The sequence below is a fragment of the Meriones unguiculatus genome, assembly GCF_030254825.1.
Source record: "Meriones unguiculatus strain TT.TT164.6M chromosome 13 unlocalized genomic scaffold, Bangor_MerUng_6.1 Chr13_unordered_Scaffold_33, whole genome shotgun sequence".
NCBI lineage: Eukaryota > Metazoa > Chordata > Mammalia > Rodentia > Muridae > Meriones > Meriones unguiculatus.
In genome coordinates this window covers 8,852,704-8,874,499 of record NW_026843645.1, presented here as the reverse complement: position 1 = coordinate 8,874,499, position 21,796 = coordinate 8,852,704, and the positions used below count along the sequence as shown (strand labels likewise).

Here is a 21,796-nt window from a genome sequence, read left to right as displayed (position 1 = left end):
TCCCATTTATTGACTGTTGCTCTTAGAGCCTGTGCTGTTGGTGTTCTGTTCAGGAAGTTTTCCCCTGTACCAATGAGTTCTAGGGTATTTCCCACTTTTTTTCAAGCCGATTTAATGTGTCTGGTTTTATGTTGAGGTCTTTGATCCACTTGGACTTCAGTTTTGTGCAGGGTGACAAGTATGGATCTATTTTCATTTTTCTACATGTAGACATCCAGTTAGACCAGCACCATTTGTTGAAGATGCTATCTTTTTTCCATTGTATGGTTTTGGCGTCTTTGTCAAAGATCAGGTGTCCATAAGTGTGTGGATTTATTTCTGGGTCCTCTGTTCGGTTCCATTGATCCACCATTCTGTTTCTATGCCAGTACCATGCAGTTTTTAAAACTGTTGCTCTATAGTACAACTTAAGATCAGGGATGGAGATACCTCCAGAAGATCTTTTATTGTAGAGGATTGTTTTAGAAATTCTGGGTTTCTTGTTCTGGGGGGGAGCAGCCTTACCAGGCCATAGTAGAGGACAATGCAGCCACTTTTGATGTGAACTGACAGACTAAGATCAGAAAGGAGAGGAGAACCTCCCCTATTAGTGGACTTGGGGAGTGGCATGCAAGCAGAGGGAGGAGGGAGGTTGGGATTGGGAGGGGAGGAGGGAGGGGCTTATGGGGGGATGCAGAATGAATAAAGTGTAATTGATGAAAAATTAAAAAAAAGAAAAAAAAAGAATTTATTATTAATAATATTATCACTATTATTATTATTTAAAAAAAGAAAACGCATGTTTTAAGTAAAATTTATATAAACTCCTTTTTAATTTAGAATATAAGCATACCATAAGTGTCTTGTACCTGTTTAGAAGTTTAGCCCTAGATTTTTTATAGATGTTGTAGCTATGTGCCCTATCCCCTTTTTATATAGAATCGGTAGTTATGCCTTTATAGCCAAACTTTATATAAACTCCCTCTTACCTTTAGCATTTAAGCATACCCTAGTCATCTTCTACCTGGGCTTTACATTGATTATGGCTATTTTTTGGCTTGCCCCTTTTTCATGCATAGTGGACAGTTATGCCTTTACAGCCAAACTTTATATAAACTCTCAGGATTAAGCATATAAACTCTCTTACCCTTAGCACTTAAGTATATCGTAAGCATCGTGTACCTGGGTTTTTACAATGGTTTGGGCTATTCTTTGGCTTGCCATCTTTTTGATATAGGATGGACAGTTTTGTTTTTTGAACATATGAATATAATTTTTGAGTGTTTTGACCAAACCAGGTTGGCATGTACTTTGCCATCTTTAAGCCTCTTGTATCTTTTTTACATAGGCATGGCCAGCATTTTTCCCCTGTGAAAATGTCTCATGTTTAAAAGGATAAGGCAGTTTCCAGAGCAGTGTGACATTATGTCTCTTTACATAAACCTAAAATATATGTGAATCCAACCTTTAGATCAGTAAGGACATAACATCTATTATTAAGAAAAAAGAATTTACATGGTAACCTTAAGGAAAATTTTGTCATTTTTTAAACTTAGAGTATCTCTGCAAGTGGCCAAACAGCAGAAGTTGCCATCTTGGCTTTTATTATGTAAATTAGCTTGATCCTGAACTTAGAGACTTGCCTGTTTCTTTTTATTTTGTGTTGGGAAGACAGGCATGTGCCTTCACTAGCTTGTTCAAATCATTATCATTGTAACTCAAAGCCCTTAAATAAAAATCAAACAAAGAGACAAGAAAATTTTAAGTTTAGGTTCAGTTGTTCCAGTTTACGCTGTAACAAACAAAGCTCAGTCGGTTATTTTAGTTGATGTTTTGGTGAATTGGAGGACCCTAACTAGAAAGAGCTGACAAGCATCTTGTAGCCAGAGAGCTTTGAATTTTAGCTGTTATTAATCTAATTATTAGGAAGAGTGCCCTTTCTCTTGTGTGTAACTTAGTATTCCAATCCCTGTTTTTTTTTCCCCCATTTTTCTCCTTGAACTTTCTTGGAGAAGGCATGGAGAAGAACCATCACAATTAAACATATTGCAACTAGATCCATGACTATGACAGCCAAAATGAAGCCAAAAGGGATTAAAACACCCTCTGCCATGGCATTTTTTAAAATTTAAGATACAGTTTAGGCCAAACTCAGTCTAGAGGTTTTTCTGCCTCCAATTCCTCTCCTTCCCACCATGGCTGCTGAGCTGAGCTGAGCTGAGCCAGCCACATTGTAAGGAAGCCATGCATGTTTACCCCTCAGTTAAACTGCTGCAGCAGTCGGTTTTGTTATGGAAGTCTCAGGTCTGCCCACAGGAGGCTATTCTTTGCTCCTTGGCTGGTTTAAGAGTATCTCTTAAAGAGACAGTAATTGACCTGGGAGTTTTTAGGTTTTAAGTTTGGGTTTTATCACTGGGAGCTTATTACCCCCACCAAGTTATGATAAAGTGTGATTTAAAGGGTGTGGATACTTAGATTACTTGGGCATCATTTGTTGCAAGTTGCTGTTAAAATGTACTATTAATTATCTTTTAGTCAGGCTGGCTATTAATCTTAAACAGCTGTGCAAGAAAATCACCACACAGACACGGGGATTTCTTTAGTTAACCTAGAACACAGTGCTGGGCAATATTTACTCCATCCTAAACCTCCATGCCTTCATAGTTTCTTAACATTTAGATTTCCCACATTATACTTGCTTTTAGTGATAACTTAGGTCCATTCCATCTCCACATAGTTTCAAAATCTCTCCCCTAGCTCTCTCCTCCCTTAGCTCTCCTCTCACCTTTTCTCCTCCCACTCATTTCCTGTCCTCTATCTCCTCCCCACTTTCCTGCCCTCTGGCTCCTCCCATTGCTCAACATTGTGTCTAGTTGCTTTATTTTGGCCTGTTTACACAAAGTTGATGCTTAGAATAAATATCACAATGTAATGTCCGAATTGAAGCCAGAGAGTTGGGGGAGGGGAGAAGAGAAATCAGCATTGGAATGAACAAGAGTAAGGTGTATACATTTCAAAGGAACATTAAAAAAGAGAACACACTAGCACTCCATGTGACTGGGTCTGTGTCCAGCCGTAGGATGATGTATGTGTTAAGGGTATGTATGTGTTAAGGGTATATACACACCCTAGTCTGTGTGTATATATCACTAAGTTGAATGGGGAGAGCTGGTCTATGAGGCATGGGATTTAGCATCATCTTTTGGGAAGTCTGAATGTTCATTTCTTCAGGAAGTTGGTATCTAGATGGGTCAAGATCAGCAACAGGGTGTGATCCCCTCAGAAGACTGTAAGTGATGTGTTTGGTGGTGTCCTTGACCAGAAGTGGTGCCAGGGAGCAGGTTGAGCTGATGTCTGTGGATTCAGTTGGTAATTTTCACACTGACGAGGCAAGGCACTAGTTTCTGGAAAAGGAAAGAGTACAAGGCTCTGATCTTTGGTGTCCTTGGAGATGGTGATGGTGCAGGCCAGACACAGAAGACAGGAGGTTAAGTGAGGGGTTTAGGAGGAAGAAAATGCAAGGGATTTTGTGTCAGACTTTGTGTCCCTGTCACTCAGACTCATTTGGGCTTGGCCATCCTATGGGAAGCACCATGATCCAGGTGCTTCCACTGTTTGCCTGGTCTGGGTGACCAGTGAACTGTGGCTTCAATGTTGGGAACTCATCCCCAGGAACCCCAATACTGCTTTCAGGGGACCAGGAAGGATCCAATGTTTGGGTGCTGGAGAGGAAAGTGCCTGGACCTGGTGATCTCCATTCACTGGCATATCTGTCAAGTGCTGGGGGTCCAGGTTTCCTGACTGTCAGACCAGGGAAACAGCTGTAGGGGTACCAGATCTATTGATACCCAAATGTCCCAAGAATCCTGAAGATGCCTGAAGGGGAGCAGGAGGTATCATATATATGGCTGCAAGAATGGAGGTTCCCTAGGCCTGGGGGTCCACAGTCACTGGCATAAGCCTAAAGTTTAGGGCCCCCATGGTTTATTACTCTCAGATCTGGGAGACAGCCATGGAGGGGCCTGGATGCAATTGACCATAACTGTCCCAGGAATACTAAAGCTCCCTTGAGGGGAGCATGGACCATCTGATGTCTGGTTGCTGGAGTGGAGGTTCCTGGACCTGGGGCTCCTCACTGGCTGGATATGCAGAAAGTGCAGGAGCTCCAATGTTTGTTCCTTTCAAACTAAGGAGATGGCCCTGGAGGCCTGCATCCAATTGGCCTCAACCAAATGCTATGCCCCTCTAATACAGTGCGGATTGGTCACCACCATCTTGGAATCCCCCCCGCACAGACCACACTTAGAACAATTTCAGTAGAAATTGAAGACTGCAAGTCTAGCTCCAAAAGCAGGTGGAGATATACTGAGCAAAAGTACCTTTAAGTTCATCATGTATGATATAAATGGTACATTAACAAGATTCATCAAAGCAACAATTCTCTCACATACCAAGGGGAGAGATCACAAATACAGAAATCAATGTAATGACACCTATCACCATTGTTTGCAATTCTTAGATGGACAGCTATGCAGAGCTAGTCTAACCTCGGAATAAGGCTGCCTTTGCCTTTAGGTAGATTGACTCAATAAAGGAAAAGGAGTTCATTGCAGCTACCCAAGTCTGCTTTCTTTCTCAGAACTGTGACATCAATATAGAAAATTCCCTTTCAAATTCCTTTTATTTCATGTGCATTGATGTATTGTGATAGTGATGGACCCTGGAGTTCTAGACAGCTGTAAGATGCCATGTGGTTGTTGGGATAAAACCCAGGTCATCTGGAAGACCAGTCACTGCTTCAAACCACTGAGCACTCTGACCCTGAGAAAGCCACTTTGTTAAGCTTTAAATGTCTTTCAGATATACGGATGATTTGTGTTCATGTGTCTATGTACCCTACTTGAAAGGGCCAAAGTGGGCACCAGATCCATGGAAACGCATTTAGAGGATATTTGCTGGCTAGGAAGTGATATCTGAAATGGAACTTGTCTTCCGTAACAACACCCAGTTCTTATATCTTCCATGCTATCTCCAGCCACCATTTATTTAAAACTTTTCCTACAGATGTTAATTAAAATATATTACACCATTTCCCCTTCCTTCTCTTTTCTCCATGCCTTTCTGAATTCTCTCCTTCCAATGTCTTAAAAAAGAATGTGTGAATAAGTGTGGACCTGCATATATATATATATATATATATATATATATATATATATATAACTACATTAGTAGTGTATATATATATATATATATATATATATATATATATATATATATTACTAATTCTAGTCCTATTGGTTGTGAGGATAAGATCTAAGGTTTCTGTGCTGAACCCTTTGTGTAGGATATATAATTATGGAGTGTATCCTTGCTAATCCCACAACTTGGATGGAGTTCTAGTCTCCAATGCCCACAGGAGTCTAACCCTGAAGTGACCTTAGCTGTCTTGGACAGGAAACATTAGAAAGCACAGGGTGACAAATTCCTTAGATAACACATGGTGCTGGAATGGCCCTGATGTTCTGGAGCTGTGGGGAAGACTATGGACATTGGTCTTAGCCAATCAGTCCCCTTTGTTCTGTGGACCTCCCATTATACCATTGACCTGGGATATTTCCGTCGATTACTTTGTCATCTTGAACTTTCTGCATTCTCTTTCTGAACACCATGACTACAGGACTGTGTTACCATGCCTGGCTTGGATGGTTTTAACCTCAGTGATTTGCTAGAATGTTGGGGCAAGTGTAATGAGTTGTTACACTTAACTATATTGAGAATCTCCTTATGTCTGTGAGGCTACTTTTCACTATCTGTTGAATTAAGAACAGAACTCCAATCTACTTTGATGTGTCATAAAATCGCAATGTTAAAGAAAAAAACAATAATTTTCTTTATACTTAAAGGAGAGGATTTTAAGCCAAACAACTGCATCTGAACAATGCTTTTTTCCATTACTGGACTTAGGAACAGAGTCTGTGTGTTGCCTACCATGACCATTTGAAGCCAACAATTTACTCTCAATAAGCCCACAGAAAAAACTGAATTATTGAGGTAGACCATGCCCAACTATCCTGCAGGTACTAGGGAGGCAAGGTAAGCAGATCTATTGTGTACACTAAGTTCAAGGTCAGCCTGGAATTCATCCTGAGACTATTATTTCAAATAAAAAAGAGAGAAAACAATGTTTGAAAATGAAAATACATTTAATTAAGCTATTTATTTATTACAGTTTATTCCCTTTGTATAATGGCTGTATCCCCTTACAACCCCGACCATTCTCACCCAGCCTCCCAATCTCCCCCTTGCACCTTCCCTAGTCTACATACAGGAGACTAGGGAAAAATAAAAAACAATGGTTAAAACACAAATTATTAATAAAAACTGGAAACATATTCACATATTTATTCAGTGTGACAAATTTTGATCAGTGATGAATATAAAACGTTATGCTGTTTCTTTCTACCCACAGGTAATATTTGCTAATTGAAGACATGGTAAAGTATTTAATTGCAAGCTTATGCAAACAGTTCTCAGGGGGTTCCCAGTTCCCAAGGAATAAGGCCATGGAAGGTACCCTAGAGGAATCCTAAATGTGGGCAAAGAGAAGAGTGGAGAGAGAGAGAGAGAGAGAGAGAGAGAGAGAGAGAGAGAACAGAAAACAGAGAAAGAGAAGAAAAGCATATAGAAGAAAATAAAATATCTGGGTACCTCTGGGAGAGGGCAGGCCCATTCTACTGGACTGAAAATTTAAGGGTCGAGGTGCAGAATGCCAATCATACCCTTTAGAAGGTAGGGACTGAAGGATGCTGGGAGAACCTGGAAGCCAGAAAACCTTCTGTCAAAAAGGCACCTCAGCAGCTTGTCTTAGTTTTGAAGTACAACAAACGTTCATCCTTCAGGTTTAATAGGTGTAGAGAGCAGAGATAGACAACTCAGTAATCTCTCCAAGCCATACATTAAAAACTTCCTGCCTATAAGTTGCTCCCTCATTCTCAGCTTATTTCTCTCTTGCAAGGTATTCAAATAATGACATAATGCTATTGATCAGAAAATATCTCATTTAGGGGAATAGGTCTTTTCATCAATGACATTCCAGAACAGATTATAATTTCATGGAGTCCATTGATTTATTAGATATTCACCTAAGGGAGATATAGGAATTTTTATTCAGAATATCCCAATTCCTGCCAGGGAGAGAGATTACAGGGATGACAGTGAGAGGAGAGAGATTTAAAATCAATTTGAGACCACCAAGTGGTGACCTGCATAGCATTCTGACTGACATGTACACGTATCTGAGAAGACAAGGAAAGGGTGAAAGAAGTGGTGAATTGATCCACCACAGATGAGTAGATACAGAGAAGTAGGAGGCAGCTTGTCCTCAGGTACAGCCCAAGAATAAATTGCTCTCTAGGACTTTTATCCTTTTTTTAACATCGAAATCTTCCTCCCTTTCTTTAACACCAAATCTCCTTCTCCATGTTCCTCAGGTCTCTGTAAATGCCTGATTTCTCCAGCCTTCTATTGACATCTGTTTGAACCTCAGGCTCCCCTGACAACAACCTCCACAGCATCTGAAGTCTTGACCAGTCATGCCTCCTAACTGAATGTTTCCATCAGGAGAACAGAATAAAATCCATTTCAGAAAAGTTGGTCTTCATGCCTTCAAATTCATTTTCTGTCTTTGCACTAGGCATAATCTCAAAAAAGGATATACCTGACATATGTCTTGGTGGGTTCCCATTGATACCTATTTACCACCTGTGAAATAAACTCAGTGTGGTGGCTTTGGTTCAGTGGTCAGGCACTTTTAAAACACTTGTATTGTCAGTTGCTCTCCTGGCCATTTTTTGGATACTTCCATATTTTTGTGAAGATATTGGCTCAGAAACTACTTTAAGCACCAAGCCTAAGTTACTTTCTTATGTTCTCAATCTTCTCTTTTGTCTGGGTCATCAGAGCTGAGTTAAAGATGTAGTTAGGATCAACCTTTCACACCTAAATGCTATTCATCACACTTTCATGGGGCTAAACACGTGGCTCAGTGCCTAGGAGAACTGGCTGCACATCTTCATTTTCAAACAAATTTTATCATTAAAATTGCCATGAATTCATCAATTATTACATAACAATGTTTATAATGTGAGAAAAGACAATCTTTTATCGATGTTATATCTCACCTAATCTTATTGGAGCATCAAGGAAACAGAGCTGTAGGAAAGGATTTTGGTGTCCGAAGCTGGTAACCAGACCTCAATCCTCATATTAACATGCCAAATGATATGCAACAAAGTTGTCTCCCACTCTTTACATATCTGACATGGATTAAAACCACATAATCCTGTCACATGCACACACCAGAAGTGTTTCATTTTAAGTAAATACTCTTGCTGTTACATTGTATAGAATCTTTATAGTATAAACTTCTTATAGAATGCAGGACTTCAAGATGAAGTGACAAATGGATGATTTGGAGGAACATACAGAATCACAGAACGTCCAATCATATATACATGTTCATATCACATCAAGCTATGCAGTCAGTTGCAGTTGATTACTGATTAGACCACTTCATTACATCTCTATGAAACATGAAAACAAAGCCTTGAGTTACCATATGAAACACATTCCTAGGGCTTCCCTTCAGTATCATTTATTCATGAACGTGAAGCCTATAGAATTGTACAAAGGTTTCGTTATACTAAAAACATTCACAAGGTTTTCTCTCCAATATGATTTCTTTCAAGGCTTTGAAAAAATGTGACAAGGGTTTGCTGGTAATTGATTTCATAGGGTTTCACTCTGGTATGAAATCTGTCATGCCTTTTTGAGATCAATGTAATGTGTGAAGGCTTTACCACCTTGATTACATTCACAGGGTTTCTCTCCAGTATGTGTTCTTTTATTATTTTGGAGATTTCCGTTTCGTGAAAAGGCTTTCCCCCACAGATTACATTTTTATGGCTTTCCTCCAGTATGTGTTCTTTTATGCACTTAGAGACAACTGGGTTGTGAAAAGCATTTAACACAATGATTACATTCATAAGGTTTCTTTGCAGTTTGAATTCTTTCATGTCTCTGAAGACCACTACAACATGCAAAGGCTTTACCATATTGATTACATTTGTAGGGTATCTCTCCATTGTGTGTTCCTTTATGCCTTTGAAGACTACTGGGTATTGAAAAGGCTTTACCACATTGATTATATTACTAGGGGTTCTCCCTAGTATGTGTCCTTTTGTGCGCTTGGAGAGAATTGGACTGTGTAAAGGCTTTACCACACTGATTACATTCGTAGGGTTTCTCTCCAGTATGAATTCTTTCATGTTTCTGGAGACCACTACAACAAGCAAAGGCTTTACCACATTGATTACATTTATAGGGTTTCTCTCCAGTATGTGTTCTTTTATGCACTTGGAGTGTACCGAAGTGTGAAAAGGCTTTATCACATTGACTACATTCATATGGTTTCTCTCCAGTATGTGTTCTTTTATGAATGTGGAGACTAATCAATTGTGAAAAGGCTTTCCCACACTGAAAACATTCATAGGGTTTCTCTCCAGTATGTGTTCTTTTATGCTTTTTGAGATTTCCGCGTAGTGAAAAGGCTTTCCCACACTGATTACATTCATAGGGTTTTTCTCCAGTATGGGTCCTTTTGTGCGCTTGGAGAGAATTGGACTGTGTAAAGGCTTTACCACATTGATTACATTCGTAGGGTTTCTCTCCAGTATGTGTTCTTTTATGCACTTGGAGTATACTGAGGTTTGAAAAGGCTTTACCACATTGACTACATTCATAGGGTTTCTCTCCAGTATGAATTCTTTCATGTTTCTGGAGACCACTACAACAAGCAAAGGCTTTACCACACTGATTACATTTACAGGGTTTCTCTCCAGTATGTGTTCTTTTATGCCCGTGGAGTGTACGGAGTTGTGAAAAGGCTTTACCACATTGACTACATTCATAGGGTTTCTCTCCAGTATGTGTTCTTTTATGCACTTGAAGTGTACTGAGGTGTGAAAAGGCTTTACCACATTGACTACATTCATAGGGCTTCTCTCCAGTATGTGTTCTTTTATGCTTTTTGAGATTTCCGCGTAGTGAAAAGGCTTTCCCACACTGATTACATTTGTAAGGCTTCTCTCCAGTATGTGTTCTTTTATGCCTTTCGAGATTTCCGTTTTGTGAAAAGGCTTTCCCACACTGATTACATTCATAAGGTTTTTCTCCATTATGTGTTTTCTTGTGCATTAGAATACCACTGGGTGGGGAAAAGGCTTTACCATACTGCTTACATTCATGCTTCTCAAAAATATGTCTTCTTTCTTTCCTGTAAAGATAATTGGGTATCTGAGATTTACCATACTCATTACACTGATGAATCTATTTGTCAGTGTAAATTAAGTTTTCAATTTCATATACTTGTAAAATGAAGTTGCCTCTTAACCTTTTATCACTTTGTTCAAAATCATAGCTACTCCCTTGACTGTGGGTGTTTTGTACCTTCCAAGATACCTTTGGTGGTAAGAAACTTTATTACATGCCTCCCTTATACCATCATTTTTATGTAAGTGGGTTTTCACATATTTAAAAAAGACCTAGGCGTCAGCTTTATCACAGTGACTGAATTCATAAACTTTCCTGTTGTTGCTGACATACTACATTTGTAAATGAACCATAATAGACACAACAGTTTCCACAGGGCCAGAAATTATATGGATTTTCTGTAGTGAGAGGTTTTTTGGCTATAATCCCAATGAGTTTGAAAAACTCATTAAGTATGTTAGTATAATTTATTAATAGTCCCCTGCTTTGCCTAGACTTTCTGAATGTGATACAAGTTTATGATTCATTTTTTATTAAGAATGAATGAATGAACACATGAACAAATATAAACTTATAGTGTTGTCACCATCATGCTTTCTGTTGTATACATGTATAGGATAGTTTAGAATGCAATAGGATAGTTTAGAAGCACATGATGATGTGCTTCTGGAAAATGCCTACTCAGGAAAAGCAGGCTTTGCTGGATCCTTCCAAAAAGTATCTCAACAAAAATGTAATGATGGAGATCTACAAGAACATCATAGCTATGGAGGATATGATGAACATTCTTCAACAATTAAATAATTATTTCATTATGAATAATTATTAGTAAATTCAATGAAAACTTGCAGCACATTCAAAAAATATACTCAAGTAAGTACTACGACATCTTCTAATTGTTTTGGGAGAGTGAGGTATGTTTCTTCTTTCCATATCCTTACCCTCACATGACTTGTATGAATTATGACAAAGGATACACCTATTAAAAGAGGAATGACAAATGAAAATTACCCAAATTCACAGAGTTTGACTCGTTCATCTTCAAAGACATGAGCTATAGGGATTATGGTTCCTCCACAACAATATTCTTAACTCTCATACCTTCTGTCTAACTTAGCTTAGCAACTTCGAGGATTTGAATAATGTCACCTTTGCTATGGAATATTTTCTCACAAGGAGGTTTTGCACATAAAATTTTCACCTATTCAATGAATATTCCTTTTGCAGTATGAGCGATATGAACTTCTACAGACTATCTAAAGTGTGGATGTAAGTAATGATTTATCATTTATATAGAGGAATTTAAATTTAGAATAAGGCTGATGTGGTAAAAATATCCCATCCAAAGTCCTTCGATGTGTATGCGATCTGGCTGGAATATATATACACCTTTAATCCAGGAGACAGAGGCAAGCAGATCTGACTTCAATGCCAGCCTGGTTTAAAGCAAGTCTCGTAAAGTAAAGCTATGGTTCAGGCATGGTAGTACATGCCTTTAATCTCAAACAAAGGGTGTAAAGTATTGTTACAATGAAGCTCCCACATTTGAAAAAGATGTCTAGTTAAGTGGCACAAATGGGATCAAAATCTGAAAAAATAATTGACGGATTAGGATGGTGTATCTCTCATGAGAAGAGAGAAGAAAGGAAGCTCATTAACGGCCACTGCATGGAAAGAGGACAGAATTTTACTGGGACAGTAATTGAAAGACAGGTTGCAGGGAAAGAATTAAGGTTAAGATCAAATGATCCAGAAAATTTGAAAGACCTTGATGATTAGAAAAAAATGCTGGAGTTATATGAAGTCAAACAATGCAATTCAGAGGGTGGGAGAAAAGCCAGATGTAATAACTTAGCTAGGAGAGTTGTTGGGCCAGAACTCTGAAAGAACAAGATAGGGTGTGCATATGAAGCAGTAATTCACACAGGCTGAAAAACTTCTACACCTAAGATAGATCATATGGAACTTAGAAACTGCCCTGCTCAGGCCAAGAATAGCAGACAGAGGAGCAGTAATCCTTGGAGACAGGAATTATGAGAGGTGAAGAAAAGTGCTTTTTACAGTGATATCTGTTTAACAAGGGTTTCACCATCTTCTCTTGTTTCAAAATGCCTTGCTAACATAAATAATATACCTGACAGTGAGGAACATGGGATTGTGAGAATTTAATATTCCTTAATACTCTTAGAGTGGTGTTTGTTTTCACACTTTTGCTTTTCTTTAAAACCTCTGGGACACATTATTATTTTTTACAGGGGCTGGGGATATGACCTGGAGGTTAATAGCACTAGTGGTTCCTCCAGAGGTCCTGAGTTCAATTCCCAGCAACCACAAGGTGGCTCACAACCATCTAAAATGAGATCTTATGTCCTCTTCTGGTGTGCAGGTAGAATAACATATAAATAATGAATAAATAAATCATCTTTGAAAATTATTTTCACAAGAATATTTATATCAGCTTTCATGAAATAATTACCTTCCATATCTTCTAGAAGGTTGATAATGTTCTTCCATATTATGGTCTTCCCAATTGTAGCCTAAAATATGTACCAGAAAGGGTATAATATATTATTGAAAAATACCTAAATTTTCTGTTACTATGTTCAGTAAATCTCAGAAACATGCCTGATTTTTAACCTCAATCATCCCGATTCCAATTAAAATTATATAAGAGTATCAATAAAAACAAACAAAAGTAACAACAGATGTCCCCTTTATATTGATAATGAAAAAAAATTTACTGTCTTACCTATAGCTGTAAGGTGCTTGTAGGTCTCTATCATCACATCTTTGTAGAGACTCTTCTGGGAAGGATCCAACAGAGCCCACTCTTTCTGAGTGAAGTTTATATCCACATCAACATAGGTAATTGAATTCTAAATGATCCCATACATGAGGATAGCATAAAGGACAATGGTGACAACAGTGTAAATGCATACTTCATTGACAATATATTCATATAATTCTGGTGCTTCCCTGACATCTCCTGACACAGAAGTTTCAGTGTACTCACCAAGTCATTTTAGAAGGAAACTTAATGAGGAGGTTCACCTCATTTCGGCAACCTTTGAATAGAATATAGCCTTCCAAGAGAAATGTCAATTAACAGACATAAAGTAAGCAAGTCAAGGATGCTGATGAACAGAACAGACCGCAGATCACAGAAATTGTATGCACAATTACTAACTACAAAAATTAGGAGCAAGCAGGATATACTGGTTCAAAACTTTAATTCCCGCACTCAGGAGGGAGAGGTATGTGTATCTCATTGAGTCAGAGGCCAGCCCAGCCTCTGAAACTAGTTTCATGTCATGCAGAGGTACATTTAAGACCTGAATCCACCACAATCATTCAAATAAGAAAGATATAATGAACTCCATGGTATTTCTGAAGTTCCTACAAAGAATTATATATTCACAACATTTCTGTATCTATCTTAGAGAAACATGAACTGTCCCAGTTTAAACTCTAATATGAATGAGAGTTTACTAAAAGGGAATCCGTGTTCAAACAGGCACAAATGGACAGATGAAAACATTAGTACTGGAATAGCTGGTCATAAATGAGCAACATAAGACGATTGAAGTGGATCATCAATGAAAAGCTCTTGTTTGTCTGGATATAACTGGTCTCAATTGCCAGTGCTTACATTCAGGCTCACAACTACCCATTACCCCAAATTCTGAAGTTCTGAGGCCATTGGCTGACTATTGTGAGGACCAGGTACACAAGAGGTGCATAGTCACACATACAGGAAAAATACTACTCGTATTACCTCATTTAAAAACTCAAAACAAACACAAGAGGTAGGAAGAATGTTACAGACTTGCAATTCAATGACACAGAAGTCTCAGGAAGTATTAATGTCATGAGCACATGACATCCTGAGACAAAGAATATACTCTCTGGCAAATATTAAAATATAAGGGTGGATTTGGATCAGCACAATAGCATATGCTTGCATGGAGTCTAAGGTGGTATACTGGGGATCTTCCCCAATATCTTTGTTAATTGAAACCCAATTCTCAGGATCTTCCCTAGTGCTCTAACTAAAAACATGTGGCTCCTTCCTCTCCATACCATCCAGCAAACAGAACACCATGAATACAGTAGTCAAGCAGGCCATTAAAATAGCAACACTCATCCCACACTTTCTGAAACTTCAGAGTGCTAACAGAACCCCAAGAACAAAACTCCCACACATCAAATCAGCACTTGGCCTATAATTGCCCCAAACCCAGATGCATAGACACCAGTTTAGGGATAGATTCAAGAACAGTCAGGTAATATGTCACCACCTGAGCTCAGCTATATTACCACAGCAGGGACTAACTATCTGAAATTTACAAAACTTTTTACAGAAACGTAAAGAAATACATCTTCTCATCATTTCTTGAAATATCCATAGCTTTGCGCAGTGGCAATATCATAGCCAATGAGGTTTATCCGAGGCACGATTATTGCTAATTGAAATATCCTCTATAATTGACCAAATACTCAAACAGAATATAAGTTTTTAGAGCACATTGAAATAACATCATGTATCCTATCAGACCACCCTGGCTTAAGGCTGGATATATATAGCATCAGAAAGAACACAAAGCTTACAAACTCATGGAAAGTGAATAACCTTCAAACAAGTGAAAAAAATAGTTTCAAACAGAAATAAAACATTTGAAAAGCATAAAATTCATAGAAAATAAATACATATCACATGCAAACTCGTGGAAAATAATGAGGAATGAAAAGTGATACTAAGAGGAAACTTCATAGCACAAAATGCCTACATAAAGATACTGGAGAACATTCATACTATCCATGTAACAGCAGACCTGAAATGTCTAGAAGAAAAATATATAAGCACACAAAAGGAGTAGAGATCAAGAAATTATCAAATTGAGAGCAGAAATTAAAAAAATATATAAAGAGATGATAAAGAATCCATAAAATAAAGGTTTGGGTTTGGGAGAAAATAAAACAGATGGACACACTCTAATCAAAACTAACTAAAAGAGAGAGAAGATATTAAATTATAAAATCAGAAACTGTGTTAAGAATTTTTGTTTCTTTAAAATCCCACTCATGTTATGTGAATGTGTTTTTCTTTTAACCCCAGGTGTGGAGCGCAAGGCTGCTTCAGTTTGTTCACAGCTGTTAGTTATGATTGTCTCGTGCTCTAGCAGGCCTGTGGTTTTGTCACCTGCACATAGTTATTTCTGAGTCTTCTGGAGAAAGTTCACATGACAGAGCCATGAGAGGGACCGGGTTTTTGAAGAAGGAAGAAGCTGCTGCTCTTCCTGATGCTGTTCACCCACACTACTACTCCATTTGTCAGTGCTGGTTTGTTGGACTGCTGGATATCCTGGTGACTAACAGGTATTGCCCCAAAGAACCTGGCCACCCTAAACCTCACAGAGTAGCTTTAAGGGACTTATAACTCTTTCCCTTCTAGCTTTTGTTCTCTTTCACCTAGTCAGGGTGTTGGAAGGAATAAAGTTTCGAAGGGAGGTAGACATTAAGAAATGGACAAAGAAAAGAGATTCAAGAAAACAGTTCCATTTGCTGTTTTAGTGGACTTCTAAAATCCAGATGACAGAGACTGGTAATGCCCTAAAGAAGTCAATTGCCGTAACTCATTTTGTGTTCTCTTTCAATAGCTTAAATTGTGGCATTCCGGCTCATTTCATTCCAAAGCAAAATGTTTGCTTCTTAAAAAACAAAAACAAAAAATACTAAACAACCTGTGACCTGTCCCTTCAAGGCATCTGTTCCCATGTTTCATCCTTTAGGTCACCTGTGCCTGTGTCCTTACATCAAAGCACCCACTACTGTGTGGCTACAACTGAAAGCCAACACCCATTTGTGTTCTCCTGGACATATTTTTTCAGACAAAGATTACTTCAGCCTAGAATGATGAACTTCTGGTAGTATCTCCATACGTGTTTTCAAGATATACTAATAGCAATAGTAATAAAAACTACCTGGGGCTGGCATAGAAATAAGCTGAGTGATCAATGGAAACAAATAAAAGACACAGATAAATAAATAAATACAATGGAAAAGACAGTATCTTCAACAAATAGTGTTGCTCCAAATACATGTCCACATGTAGAAAAATGCAAACAGATCCATATTTCTCACCCTGCAGAAAACTCAAATCCAAGTAGATCAAAAACTTAAACATAAAGCCAGATTCCCAAAATGTGCAAGAGGAGAAAGTAGGTAACACTCTTGAACTCATTGGTCCAGGAGAGACAACTTCCTGAACAGAATATCTGCAATGCAGGCGATAAGATCTACAATTAATAAATGGAACATCTTGAATCTCAAAAGCTTTGTAAAGCAATGGACACTATCAAGATGAGAAGATGGCTATCGACAGATTGAGAAAAGGTCTTCACCACCCTACATCTGAAAAAGGGCTAATATCCAGAATTATGTTAAAGATATCAAGAAATTAAGCACCAACAGACCAAATAATCCAATTAGTAATAGGACACAGGGATAGAGAATTCTCAACAGTGCATAAATACTTTAAAAAGTGCTCAACATCCTCACTCATCAGGGAAATGCAAATCAAAACTGTCTGTGAGACTCCATCTTACACTTGTCAGAATGTGTAACCATGAGACTATGGCCAAAACCTCAAGTAGCAACATATGCTGGCAAGGATGTGCAGAAAGGGGAACACTCCTCCATTGCTGGAGGGGAAGCAAATTTATATAACCACTTTGGAAATCAATCTGGCAATTTCTCAGAAAACTGGGAAAAGTCACACCTAAAGACCCAGCTATACCACTCCTGGGCACACACCTGAAAGTTGCTCCACCATCCAACAAGGACATTCCGTCAAAAATGCTCATAGCAGCATTATTTCTACTAACCAGAAACTGGAAACAATCTATGTGCCTCTCAACCGAAGAATGGATAAAGAAACTGATATTTACACAATAGAATACGACCCAGCCATTAAACACAAGGAAATCATGAAATTTGCAGGCAAATGGATGCAACTAGAAAAGATCTTCCTTGGTGACATACACAGACCTCAAAAGACAGTACTAAGCCTCAAGGACAAATATGAGAGGAGAATAATGAAAATCCCTTTTACAGGACAGAGCTGTAGAATCTCCTCCTCCCCAGGGAATCGACACTCAGAAAGGCTGACAGGACAAGGGACTCTGTCCAGGGCACCACATACATACTGGCTCACAGTCCATCCCACTTCTAACACATCGGACTCTCCTAGCTCAGCAGACCAGCTTTTCTGGGACTGTCAACAATGAATCCCATGGTCTCCATGGCATAGCTAGCTTATTTTCCAGGATATTGATCACTATATAAGCAACAGAGAAGAATCTTGGAAAGACTCTGCAAGGTACTTTGTACTGTTCCTCCTTCCAGGATGTGAACTTTCCCCAGAGTCCATCATAATATGCTTACACCAAGCATTTGGTCCTCACGACTCGGGCAGATCCTCTACTGGAGGATGAGAGATCAGGTGTCTCAGACAGCACAAACCATCTCAGCTCTGCCCTTCCATTCTAGGGGCAGACAGAGCCTTAGCCTAGTAAATTAGTAGTTTAATAAATGTTTCCTCTCTCCCAGGGGACATGTTTATTTTACAAGTCACAGGGTCCTGCATGTATACATTTCATTACCCTCTCACTGTCCAATGCAGCCATCTCTACCTCACAGCTGAGAATTTTTGGAGCAACCCTCAGTCAAATGCAAACAGTAACAACAACTAAAGCATAAGGGAGCTTTGCATTTGAAAGAAAGGAGTGGCAAATGGGAGGTGAGTGAAAAAATAAAAATTAAGTGACATGACTCTTCCTAGGTATGGTGGGGAGAAAGTTTATTATACATAGAAAGACACACCCACAGGCTGGAACATTTGGGAGAGCCCAAGGTAACCATACCTGTGAGCCATGTGAGGACAGGGAGGAGAGGAGAGGGGCACGCCAAACCATGAGACTATGACAGTAAATATTAGATGAAATAGAGCAGGTAACCGAATTGGATAGATAACAGAAAGAAAGGCAGCTGGGTTAAGGGCCTGAGCCCTGGGCTAGAGGGTAGTGTATGCCAGCCATAGCCTGTAAACAAATAGGGACTCAGAGATGCTGGGCAAACCTGGTAGCTAATTCTGCTCTGAACTGTTAAATAGGCACCTCAGCCATTTGTCCCAGGATTTGAGTCTTAACAGTGCCCAGGTCGCCACATCCAGTCTGCGCACAGTCCATCACACTTCTAACACGTGGGACTCAGAGTGCTAAGGCCAGGACAAAGGACCTCACAAGCAGCTGATGGATGCCGGTTTCCATCCAGCCCGGGAAGGAGAAACCACACCAGCTCCGGCTCTTCAGCCTCCTACTCCACCACCACGTTGGGGGGCAGCAGCCACACACTCACCATGTCGCCTCTTTGGAAGTCGCCTGAAATGCCCTCACAGGACCCAGCAGCTGAGCTCAGACCACTGGATGCCAAATACTCTGCAGAGCTCAGCTTCCAAAGCGAACCTGCAACAAACCACCAGGAAAAACCCTCCCCTTCCTCTGATTACAGGCCTCGCCTGGAAGTCCTGATTGGTCTAGAGCGACATGAGCACCTCCCCTAGGCTCACAGTATACTGAAGAGACAAAGCATAGTGCTTCCTGGCCCAGGAGGCATGAATGCATGTTTGCTAATTACAAAGAGCAACTAGGGCCTGGTTTAGGGAGGAAGCTATGCTCAGGGCAGGGACCTTGGATCCATGACTTGAACTTTGGGTCCATATGTGGAGAATCAAGGCCACACCATTTCCAGATCTGCAGAGATTTCTTTGTCAGTAGACTTGTGCCTGTTGTCTGCTAGCCTACCCTTCTGTCTTGCAGCACACAGTAGGGACTTCCCCTCCTCCTGGAATCAAGTGGATTAACTTGAACACCCTGTTATTCAACTTGCAGTGGAGTGAACCATCTGTCCACAGGAGGAAGGCTGCCAAAAATGCTGACAATTAAAGAGAGATTTTAGGAAACCAAATGAAATTGTTATTGTGTGAATTCACAAATTCACAGTGGGGTCAGTGAAACTGCAGCTACTTTTCACCTGGTCAGTATCAGACAACCCTGGGAGAAAAGCAAAAACAAACAAACAAACCAAAAACCAAAACAACAACAACAACAAAACCCAGGTGATATATAATTTAGAAGAGGCATGTCTTCCTCTTGAGAAGGTTAGTTTTTTATTCTGATTCTTGAATGCCTGCGATCTAGAACACACAAATGACCAATCAGGACATTTATTGATCATCTGTAAGTGACTACCTCACTTCATATTGTTAATGTCAACTACTGTCAAAGCATGAAAGCTTCCTCCCTCTTCTTGCCCATCCTTTTCAGTGCTGTGACTACAAAAGCTGCAATAGTGGTCAGTTATCTCACTTCTTGCACAGTTCCTTCTTCATTTCTAAGGCCCCAATAAAGGCCAGAGAGGTTGGAGGACTCTCAATCACTGGCCTACTTTTTCTTCTCATTGACCAGTTAGGCCCAGCCTGGAAGGAGTTTCAGGACTGTCTTCTCAGCACTACGAAGCAGACACAGGTCTCGGTACTCAAGGCAATTTGCAATTACATAGCATGAGACAAGCCTGGGCTATAGGAGACAATGTTCTATATGGAAGTAAATAATACAGAGTACTTGAGAAAATAAAAAATAACATTGTAAGTACTAAGAAACACTAGGGACAAAATAATAATAAGAGATTAGAGCTATGATGCATTTAAAGAAAATGCAATTTAAAGAGAGAAACCAAGAGTTGCCTTTTTGAAAAGACGAATAAAGCTGAAAAATGCATAGCTATAGTGACCTTGAGAAGTTCAGGCCATTCCCTGGTAGATAGAATGTTGTTAATAAGACATCTCTAAGACATGTGTATGTGTCTATGTAAACATACATATAGTTTGTAAAAAGTTATGACACATGGGCCGTTAATGCTCCCCACAGAGGACATAGACTACTATGTAATAAAAGCACTAGTGCCATGCATGGAAAATATGCTCTTTCACATGAACAGTGTCCAACACACGTGAAAAACCCTTAGGTTGCTGCTGTTACCTTTGGTTCTATTCCAGAGTTTGAAGGCAAGCCCCCATTTTTGAAGCCAACGTGAACTTCAGAAACAGGCTTGGAGAATTCAAGTTGGATTTGACCTGAAAGCCTCCTGCATGAAGACTAGCTTTCATAGCACTGGATGTTTTTATATGGGCTTATAATGTACGCAAGCAACCAACAGTGTTACACAGCTGTACCTATAAACTACAGCAGTGATTAACATGGCAAGATATTCCTATGGTTTCCATAGAGGCACTCATATCTTGATGGTAACTAACACCTCTTCAGTTGAACTGAAGGCCCAACAAAGAAAATGGAAAACATGTCTGGTCTTAGAAACCTAGCCAAGTATTCCAGGAGAGTGAAGTCATGGATCTTAGAAAAAGAACCTTCAGCATTCAACTTAATAAATGACAGCTATTGACCTAATTCTAATTTATACACTTCTATCTACTTCTCTGTATCCACTGCCTTCCTCATAGAAAATCCTTATCATATGAAAATTAGTTGAAATGCCATAACAACATATTGCACAATAACCAGGCTCTCTCTCTAAATATATGTTGGGAGCCCCGTGAGCGTTTTGCCAGCAGAAATGCACGCGACCACAGGAATTCTTCAGCAACAAAATCTTTATTAGTCAAGTGATGAAAACGGAGAGGAGAGAGGCCGCCCGGCCACCTCGCGGGCACGGGCAATGTCCCGCGGGCCAAGGCCCCGGGCAGGGAAATGGGGAAGGAGGAGAGGGAAGAGGAGAGGGGAGGAGAGAGGGAGCCCCCGATGTGGCGCTGTTTATATAAGCCCGGGTCGCACCTGAGTGACGTGTGAATACCCTGACTGGCTGCTCACTTTTACCCCGCCGGAGGACTTGGGCCCATCATGCTTAACGGGCTTGTGATGTGTCAATACCCTGACTGGCTGCTCACTCTTACCCGGCATGCTTACGCAATCCTTAGCATGCTTACGCAATCTGCACATGCACACTGGAGGTTTACAGTTTTGAGGGCGAGATGTCAGCGCCACCTAGTGGCGTCTGAGTCTCGGCTCTCCACAAATATATACATATAAAGATGAACATAAATATAGCATTATTTATAAATATGTCATATGTAACTATATAAAATGTAAAATTCTAAAATTTATGCAAGACGTAAAAATCAACTCTAATGTTAGGATCAAGAACCATGAATATTATGACTATGTTTAAAAGAGATTGTCATTAAAGTAGAATCCAATGCAATATAATTGGGATAATGGTGAATATTAAGTGTATGTGTAAAAAGCAATCTGTAATACCAGGCAAAACTGTTCAAAAAGTATTCATCACTTGGTGAACAAACTAGCTGTTTAACCGTGTATGATCTGAGTAAAATTATAATTATTCCCTGCATTAT

At 39.5% G+C, this 21,796-nt stretch overlaps 1 protein-coding gene and 1 non-coding gene across 2 annotated transcripts; one reads left to right on the top strand and one right to left on the bottom strand.

Moving 5' to 3' along the window:
• Positions 1–8,997: 8,997 nt before the first annotated feature.
• On the bottom strand, positions 8,998–21,341 carry LOC132650773 (zinc finger protein 709-like; the record flags this gene model as incomplete). The annotated part of the gene is given in 5 exon segments (XM_060376094.1): positions 8,998–10,208; positions 11,250–11,287; positions 12,785–12,845; positions 13,058–13,184; positions 21,252–21,341. Coding segments are annotated over 5 exon segments (1,527 nt in total), but the record flags the coding sequence as incomplete, so codon positions are not given.
• LOC132650833 (U4 spliceosomal RNA) lies at positions 14,715–14,851 on the top strand. The gene has a single exon (XR_009588901.1). It is a non-coding gene; the product is annotated as a U4 spliceosomal RNA (small nuclear RNA).
• Positions 21,342–21,796: the final 455 nt, after the last annotated feature.